This window comes from Gorilla gorilla, chromosome 17, assembly GCF_029281585.2.
Source record: "Gorilla gorilla gorilla isolate KB3781 chromosome 17, NHGRI_mGorGor1-v2.1_pri, whole genome shotgun sequence".
NCBI lineage: Eukaryota > Metazoa > Chordata > Mammalia > Primates > Hominidae > Gorilla > Gorilla gorilla.
In genome coordinates, this window is record NC_073241.2 from 47,628,588 (window position 1) to 47,638,317 (window position 9,730).

Consider the following 9,730-nt stretch of genomic DNA (forward strand, 5'->3'; position numbering starts at 1 on the left):
ATAAGCTTTGGAATCAAATTGACCTAAATTCCAATCCGTTTCACTGCTTGTTGACCATGTAATCTCAGATTATTAATTCACTGACTTAATTCAGTTCTTCGAGTACGTAATGGAGACAAAGTTATGGGATCCGAGGCATAATCTAATAATGCTTAAAAGAAGTCTAACAACAAAAAAGTTAGCCTTCTCAGCCTTCTTTTTTCTTACTAGTTGGTCCCTCTCATTTCTAACTAAATTTAAAACGTTTTCTAGCAGGATAAAGTGGGAGGAAGGAGGAACAGAATTAGTTAAAAGAAATATTTTCCTTGGTTTTCCAGTTGAAATATTGAAGGAAGGAATAAATACATCTGTTCCCTACAGCAAAGAATGCCATTTGAGTAGTATAACAGAATGAACAGAGGTTCTGGGTTTGAATACTAACTTGAGCTTTACTATCTGAGTAATGAGTCACCATTTCCACGACTGTGTTTATACTTCTGTAATAAAAGGCCAATAATACTTCCTCTATTTATCTAAGAGTTACCGAGACATCTCACAAGAGGGAAATAGTGCATTTCTAGAGGAAGGGTAAAGTAGCAAAACATTTTCAAAAAGCAATTTTAAAATACGAAACAAGAGCTTTAAAGACGTATCTCATCTTTGATCCAGTTCTAAGATTTCAAACTAAGCAAACAATAATAAAGACATAAACGGCTATGTATTCAAAGATGTTTCTCCACCGGGTGCGGTGGCTCACGCCAGTAATCCCAGCACTTCGGGAGGCGGGTGGATCTCTTGAGCCCAGGAGCTCGAGACTAGCCTGGGCAACACAGCCAAATCCCCGTATGTACAAAAAATACGAAAAAAAAAAAAAACACAGCTGGGCATGGTGGCGCTCACCTGTAGTCCTGGCTACTTGGGAGGCTGAGGTGGGAGGATCACCTGAGCCCGGAAATATTTGGGCCTGGGAAAATGTTTATTACAGCATTACTTAAAATAAAAAAAATTAAAAGTAATGTAAATGTCAACAGAAAGGAGAGATTCGGTTATGTAAATAGTGGTAGCAAATGGACCATTTCAAATTTTGATTTGAAGACCTACGTTTAAAGACAGTTCTGACATTATTAAGTGAAAAAATTAATAGAATATAAAACACATATTTTAGTAATTTAAAAAATGGAATGGGAAGGAGGAGGAAGGCTGAAAAGACATAACCTCAGGTGCTAAGAGTAGTCATATAGTAGTTTTACAGCGAGTAAAAGATTTACTTGTTTCCCCCCTCTGGTTCCATATTTTCTTTAATGTACTGGTATTTTTACTATAAACATAATAAACGTAAAAAGTTTCCCTTTTGTAGAATGGTTCTGAATACAAAGCATTCAACAAAAAAGATGAGCATTCATTCACTTTTCAAACACAACGGGAATCTACTACATTCAGGCACAGAATTAACTTGAGGGGATAGGTTTTTGTCTTCATTCATTTATCCATTCTAATCTGGGCATTTACAATGTCGCAGGCACAGTTCTAGACGCTGGGACTACAGCTGTAAACAAAAGAAAGTCCTTACTTCTCAAATCGTTTTCATTCTACGGATCATGATTTCAATTATTTCAGCCACCATACAGTTATATGGTCTAGAACACTTCTAAACCTATCAGCCTCACGACAAAACACGGCTTCAAAGTTCTTTTTTTCCCTTGGAAGCTAAGCGTTCTTAACAGCTTAAAAAGGGCCCTCATATGGTTAATTCAGAGCATGACAATATTCCTTCTTCAAAGCTCAGGCAATGACACCACCTCATATCTATAAAGTACATCACAGTTTAAAGCAGATTTCCCTGCACGTTCATTTTTAAAGCAAACCAATACACCGGGTAGGTACGTTCTCTGGTGTTCCACAGCCACCCATACCAACCTTTGACTTGGTTTAGGAACTCCCAAGGGTTAGGGCTCAGACAATCAGAAGGCCAGCTCTTACCTGCAAAGCTGACTTGGACAAGTGTCTCCGTGAGGAAGGATCCCCCCCGCCGCCCCGCCCCAGAAGGACCTGCAACCTTGACATGGCAACCCGGGGACACCCCGCATCATCTAATGAACTTGGGGGAGATGACTCCAGGAATTTCACAACTTCCCACCGTCGCAACACTCACAACAGAGCCCCTGGGTGTTAACTCCCTTCTCTCGTTTTAAAAAAGTTACAAAGTAAAAACAGACACCACCAACAGCTTTCCCTAGACTGCAGGGCCGCAATCGGGCTAAGCTCGCCCAGGGCCAACAAACGCTGAGGTCTCAACCCGGGGCGGCAAGGCCTCCCGTAAAAGGAGCGGAGGCAGAGGGAGGGCCACAGGGGAGCCGGCTCTGCACTTCGAGGCCCGGGCCAGGGCCCGCCCGAGGCGTCCGGCCACCAGGTCACGGACATGGCGGGCACACGGGAGAGGGAAGCCAAGGCCGCAGGACCAGGACCGGGTGACAGGTTTATTGCCCTCAGTGAGGAAGTTGAGTTTCTCATCACCCTCCCACCCCCAAGTCTACACGCGCATCCCTTCCTCGCCCCTTCGCGTACCTGACACACAGAGGCGCGAAATCCCGCGTAGTCCAAGCGCTCCCCGACCTGCAGAGGCCGGTCCCCGAGCTCGGACTCCTTTTCGCGCCGATCAAACAAGTACACCGTCCTGTGGCCGACGCCTCCGCCATCCTCCTTAGTCCCCACAGAGGCCCCACCAGGCCCGCCGCCGTCCGCCGCTGCCATATTGGGGAAAAGGAGAAAAGACAGCGACGCCTGCCGCCGCCGGGCTCAGGGCTAAGGTGCGCGCTCCGCGCGGCGCCCTCAGCTCCAGCTCCAGCTCCCGGGGCGGCTCGAGGCCTCGGCCCGGCGCGCTGCAGCTCCTCCTCAGCGGCGGCGGCCGAGCAGCGGCAGGCGCGAGGATCACCCGGGAACCGATTCAAACGCGCTCCTGCCCGTGCACCACGTCACTTCCGCGGCCCGCCACTCCTGAGGAGAAGGGGACGCGCGGCGCGCTCCTCACCGGGCCCGGGCCCAGCGCCTATCGCCGCCCACGCGAGCCTCACGGTGCGACCCGCGACCAGCGCCGCCGCCGGGACTGTGGCGCAGGAGGAAGAGCGGTGGCGGGTGGCGTGCGACAGCGAGGGGCGGGGCGAATCCAGCAGGCCGCGCGGGCAGGGGCGGGGCTTCGCCGCGCGCGCGCCCGGGGCCCGCCCCCTCGGCCCTCGCGAAGTTGGAAGGAGGCTGAATCTTTCGCGGGTGCCTGCGCCCTGCAGGTAGTCCTCGGAAGCCGAGGCGGGAGAGTAGGGCTCGGGGGCAGCGGGGGAATCTCCCGAAGAGCTGTGTTCTCTCTGTGGAAAGGGCCCCGCTGCCTTCCCGCCTCTCCATGATCCCGACTGAGCTTGTAGGTGCCGCGCCGGCTGACTGAGCCCTCTCTGGCTGGGTCGCGTGAACGCGGCGGCGGGAAGCTTCAGGCCGGCGGTACTCGCCGGGCGCAGAGTCCACCAAAGCGAGGACGTGGGTCCCTCTGCCGAGAAAATAGGCGCTACGAGAGCCGGCGCCCCTTTTTCTTCCTCATTTCTTAGTAGTACTGGGTGGGCTCCAGCGTGGGCCCCCGAGACAAAGCTGGTCCGTGAGAACGTCAGAAGGGCGCTTTGTGACGTCACAGCGTCCCAGCCCGCACCGTCTGGGGGCCCTAGAGCGCCGACGGCATTCGGGGTACGGGGGTGACTCCAGCGCCCTAGTTTTAACGCTACCTGCGCTTCGCGGTCTCCCACGTGCCTGTAAATTCTGAAAGAACCCACGCCACAGTTACTAGGGTTAAATTAGATGTTCGCAAAATTCTTAAGGCCTAATACGTTTTCAATAAAAGCCTTTAATCGTCATTACCGGGCAACGTTTCATTAACTATCCTCATCGTGGGCAGGTAGTGCCCTAACTCAACAAATAAAATGCCATTGTTAGAGGACTAGGTTTACTCTCCAATTCTTAGAAATCGTGAATATTGTATACTTGAGAGTGGTATGTAAATTCAGAAACCCAAAGGTAGCAGATAGAGGGGATTTTCAAATCTCAGAATATAAGCCTGGATAATAGTGCGTTTTCTGTTTTACTAGGTTTGCTAAAATCTTATATGGACAGACTTACAAAGTTAGTGTTATGTTAGAAACCTAGATTTGCTTGTGGATGTCAAGACGTTTCAAGATCGTGGGGAATGTGTGTATAAATTGACTACACATATACTAGAGGTAGACACCAACTAGAACGAAATTGTGAAGGCGTGTTTGGGGAACATAAATTGTTTAGCTGGAAGTGGGGAGAACTGAGCGGTAGATGGTGGAAGATAAAATTGGAAAGACATAAACTGTGGCCAAATGCCGTTCATGTTCCTTAAGGTGGAGGTGGAGGAAAAGAAAACAAAAAAGTAACCCCCGATTCTAATGGAATTTCTTTGAAGTCTGATGTTTTATTTACCTTTCAAATTCATGCGAATGTCTCATTCTATTCCTTTATATAGTGGTATTTGAGTTAAATGACTCAAAGAAAAACACAAATTGTTTTTCTAATTCTTAGTTAATGGGTAAGATGAATTGCCTCTCTACTTCAGCAAATTGAGATTAGAGCTGGAGATTCGTCATCAGGGCAATTTCTCATTTCTTTGTAATACCAGATTATACAAGCACACCTCTTTCATGTCTTTAGAAGAGATTTCAGGATCATCTCTAAGAGATTTTTTTTTTTTAATGGTGCCAGAGAAGTGTACTGCAGTATTATGGGCAGCTCTTGATGGGAACATTGATGTCTTACCTTGTTGAGAGATCGAGTCTGAATCAGTTTCTTAATGGCAGTATGGCATCACTTTTGTTCTCAGAATATCAAACAATTTTTTCATCAAAGAAAGATGACGAGTTTGTTCTTTATTTTTCATCACAAGTAAATAAAAGCGTTTGAAATGACCCAGTTCCTTAATGAGTTCTCTTCAATTGACTCAATTTTTGTTAATTAGCTATCTTACTACAGAGTAAAATATTTAAGTGGCCTTGTATCAGTTATTTATTGCTACATAACGAACTTCCCCCAAACTTAGTGGCCCCTGAAGAAGTTCCCCATTCCCTTCTTGCATGTAGCTCAAGCTTGAGTCAGGCAGGACTTGAGATGCCACAGACCCAGACCAGGTGCAGCTCAGAGATGGTGAAGGAGATGGTGAACAATAGCTCTTCATGTCTGCAATTAAAAATGGCCTCCAGTAAAACTACAGTCGTCCTTTGGTATCCTTGGGAAATTGGTTTCTGGACCGGGGCCCCCATGGATAGGAAAATCCAAGGCTGCTCAAGTCCCTCATATAAAAGAGCGAAGTATTTGCATATAACCTACATACATCCTAGATTACTTATAATACCTAATACAATATAAATGCTATGTAAATGGTTGTTATACTGTATTGTTTTTCATTTGTATTTTTTTGTTTTATTGTGATTTTAAAATATGTTCTATCCTCGGTTGATAGAATCCAGGAATGCGGAACCCGAGGATACTGAGGGCCACTGTACATTGCAAAAAAATGGGACAAAAGACTTAGTGGAAAGGGTATAAAAGCTGATGAAGCAGAGCCTGAGGATTTTGTGATGGAAAAAGTACTACAGCAAGGTGTGGTGAATGGGAAGGTGGAATATTCCCTGAAGCGGAAAGGATTTGCACTTGCTGACAATAATTGAGAACCTGAAGAAAACTTAGATTTTCCTGAGTTCATTGAACTATTTCTTAATCCTCAAAAAAACTGGTAAAGGAAAAGATAGTACAAAAAGAAAGTCTTTATCCGATAGTGAATCTGATGACAGCAAATGAAAGGGATGCTGCTGAAAAACCAGGAGACTTTGCCAGAACTCTTGATCCTAAGCAAAGAATTGGTGCCACAGACTGCAGTGAAGAATTAATGTTTCTAATGGAATGCAAAGATTCAGACGAGGCTGACTTGGTGCTGGCAAAGAGGCAAACGCAAAGGGGCAAACACGAAGTGTCCTCAAATTGCAAATTATTTTTATGAAGAGAGACTAACTTGGCATTCCTGTCCAGAAAATGAAACTCAAAAATTGTTGCACTGCAGTATACTACCATATAGTGTGTGTGTGTGTAAAACCTAGGTCTTGATTTTCTTATTAGTGTGAAATATTCTATTTTTTAAAAAATAGAGATAGAGTCTCACTATGTTGCCCAGGTTGGTCTCAAACTCTGGGCTCAAGTGATCCTCCTGCCTTGGCTTCCCAAAAGTGCTTGGACTACAGACGTGAGCCACCCTGCCTGGCCAGCTATTTTCTAATGAAATCTATTTTCTACTGCAAAATCTTGTTTTGAAGTAGAATCAAAAGAGTTTTTGGGGTTTGTTTGTTTTGGGTATTTGTTGGGGTTTTTTTCATCAATAGCACTTGTTACTTTTGAACAAGTAGAAAAAGCTTTCTGTAGCTGCTTCATTTACCAGAAAAGAATATTTTGTTCCATGGTATATTATTTCCTCTTTTCTAAATGTTGGGAACATTTTCCATAATCATTACTCAATCATAACTTGTGTTTAACCTATAATGCCTAAGGCTATTCTGAATTTTTGTTTGTTTGTGCATATGTAAATATACACGTACATAGTTGTGGTTTTGTTTTTTACATGAACTAAGAAATAGCATTTCACAATCATGGGTAAATTCAAGTTTTCTTCTGGAATGCCATCGTTCTAAGCAGCCCAAAGAATAGATCACCTTAAGTTAAAATTTTTCCTAAAGCCACAATGTTTCAAATTGAATAATTTGTAATTAGTTGGCCAAGTTAAATACAATGTAAACAATTTAAATTGGACAATTTAAAGAAGCCAAATCAGAGCCGGGCACGGCGGCTCATGCCTGTAATCCCAGCACTTTGGGAGGCCAGGTGGGCGGATCACCTGAGGTTGAGAGTTCAAGACTAGCCTGACCAACATGGAGAAACCCCATCTCCACTAAAAATACAAAATTAGCTGGGCATGGTGGTGCATGCCTGTAATCTTAGCTACTTGGGAGGCTGAGGCAGGAGAATCACTTGAACCCAGGAGGCGGAGGTTGTGGTGAGCTGAGATTGCACCATTGCACTCCAGCCTGGGCAATAAGAGCAAAACTCCGTCTCAAAAAAAAAAAAAAAAAAAAAAAAGAAGCCAGGTCAGAGTCCATAATGTCTATAGCTATAGTCATATAAAAGCAACAGTTTATTTGCAAAACCTTCTAAAAGGAGAAATTTTATCACCAACAACCTCTGCACTCAGATGAGGAAACCAGATACCGATGTGGCTTTTTTTTTTTTTTTTTTTTTTTTGAGACAGGGTCTTGTTATGTTGCCAAGGACGGTGTGCAGTGGTACAATTATAGCTAACTGCAGCCTTGAACTCCTGGGTTCAAGCAATCCTTCCACCTCAGCCTCCCCAGTAGCTAGGACTACAGACATATGCCACCACACCCAGCTAATTTTAAAATTTCTTTGTAGAGACAGGGTCTTGCTTTCTTTTCCAAGCTGCTCTAACTCTTGGCCTTGAGCGATCCTTCCACCTCAGCCTCCCAAAGTGCTGGGATTGCAGACATAAACCACCACTCTCAGCCCAATACTGGTGTGTTTTAATTAGCCAAGCAAGGCTTAGCTAAGTGGGCATTTAAAGCTTCCTTCTAAAGAGCCATTTCTTTACAAAAAGTTGAAAATCTTATGCTACATTGGCCAAAAGGTCATAATTCATGGAATGTCTTTGCTCATGAAACTAAATAGATGGTTAGAGATGTTGCTGTTTAAGACCTGGTGGCATACATGGGTGAACAATTGCAATGTAAACTCTTGACTTGCATGCTTTTTCTTTACCTCAACCCATTCATTACATGTAGGCTCAATCATTTCACTATTTAGGTTACTGGTTCAGAAGAAGCCAGGAAAAACAATAACACTATAGTAATAAGAATGTTGTTACCTGAGTGTGTATTGCTTACTTTCTTGCAGATACTGCTGAATAGCGATCAATACGTAGCTTTATATTTTTTAAAATAAAAATAACTTAGTGGCTTAAAGAGGAATCATTTATTTGCTTGTGATTGACAATTTGGGCTAAGCTCAGCTGAAGAGATCTTCTGCTGGTCTCACTTGAGATCACTTCAACAGCTGCAATCACCTGGTAGCTTCACCAAGGCTGGATGGCTCACAATGGCCTCACTCACATGGCTGGCAATTAGCTAAGGCTGTTGGTTGGAGCGCATCAATTTTCCTCTAGTAGGCATCTCTAATAGCATAACTTGGTTTCTTACTTGGTTGTCACAGCGTTCCAAAAGAAAAGGCTCCAGTGTGCAAGTGCTTGTGGAAGTTCTGCTTGCATCACATTTTCTTTCTTTTTTTTTTTTTTTTTGAGACTGAGCCCCACCCTGTCACCCAGGCTGGAGTGCAGTGCGTGGTCTCAGCTCACTGCAGCCCCTGTCCCCTGAGTTCAAACAATTCTTCCATGTCAGCCTCCTTAGTAGCTGAGAGTATAGGTGCGCGCCACCACACCGGGCTAATTTTTCTATTTTTAGTAGAGATGACATTTCACCATGTTGGCCAGGCTGGTCTCCAACTCCTGACCTCAAGTGATCCACCTGCCTCGGCCTCCCAAAATGCTGGGATTCCAGGCGCGAGCCACCGCACCCGGCCTGCATCACGTTTTCTAATGTCCCACTGGCCAAAGCTAGTCATGCAGCCAAGCCCCTGTGTGGTCCACTCCCACAACAGAGATAGGCTTACAAAAATCCCGACATGGAGAATAGCACTGTATCTGTACATTGAGATGAGACAAGTTTGAAAAAATATTGCAGATATACGATAGCTGGCAAAAAGAAGGAAAAGAAAAAACAGTCTTGTTAGGATTTGCTGATGAGATTAAATTTCCCCCAAATAAAAATACCTAGAAAATTGTGCTTGCTTTGGCAGCACATATACTAACATGGGAATGATACACAGAAGATTAGCATGGCCCCTGCACTAGGAAGACACACAAATTCGGGAAACATTCCACATTATAAAAAAATAAAAATACCTAGAAAATAAAGGGCAAGGGCTGGGCATGGTGGCTCATGCCTGTAATCCCAGCACTTTGGGAGGCTGAGATGGGCAGATCACAAGTTCAAGAGATTGAGAGCATCCTGACCAACATGGTGAAACCCCGTCTGTACTAAAAATACAAAAATTAGCTGGGTGTGGTGGCGTGCTCCTGTAGTCCCAGTTACTCGGGAGAATCACTTGAACCTGCGAGGCAGAGGTTGCAGTGAGCTGAGATCGTGCCACTGCATTCCAGCCTGATGACAGAGCGAGACTCCGTCTCAAAAAAAAAAAAAAAAAAAAAGAAGGGCAAGGAAAGTGATTTTGGGGGGTTATTTTTATTTTGCCCATTTGTGGGGAATTCTACAGGATGAAAGTGATTTTTTAAATACCTCTATCTTCTCAAATTTATTTATTTTTATTATTTCTGGAGAGAGAAGAACAATTGTAGTGACATGAATTCAGGCTTTGCCAGTTAAAATACTTTCTGTAATATAATTTGTGACAGAGCCCCAAATCTACCAAACTGGTAGAGAACATTTTGGAGTTCCTTCATTCCCAGTTTTTGTTTGTTTGTTTTTGTTTTTGAGAAAGGGTCTCATTCCATCTCTCAGGCTGGAGTGCAGTGTCAGGATCTCGGCTCACTGCATCCTCTACTTTCTGGGCTCAAACCATCTTCCCA

General features: G+C 44.4%; 1 protein-coding gene, 1 non-coding gene and 1 pseudogene across 2 annotated transcripts in view; 2 read left to right on the forward strand and 1 right to left on the reverse strand.

Moving 5' to 3' along the window:
- Positions 1 to 3,178, reverse strand: part of SMCHD1 (structural maintenance of chromosomes flexible hinge domain containing 1) — a 147,431-nt gene extending 144,253 nt beyond the window's left edge. Inside the window, exon 1 of the mRNA XM_019014179.4 lies at positions 2,545 to 3,178. Coding sequence (XP_018869724.1) covers positions 2,545 to 2,730 — 186 coding nt within the window. The 5' untranslated portion in view covers positions 2,731 to 3,178. The remainder of the gene's footprint in view (positions 1 to 2,544) is intronic.
- Positions 3,179 to 4,885: 1,707 nt separating this feature from the next.
- LOC129528250 (chromobox protein homolog 3-like) lies at positions 4,886 to 7,132 on the forward strand (annotated as a pseudogene).
- A 1,792-nt stretch (positions 7,133 to 8,924) lies between these two features.
- On the forward strand, positions 8,925 to 9,031 carry LOC115931529 (U6 spliceosomal RNA). The gene has a single exon (XR_004068000.2). It is a non-coding gene; the product is annotated as a U6 spliceosomal RNA (small nuclear RNA).
- Positions 9,032 to 9,730: the final 699 nt, after the last annotated feature.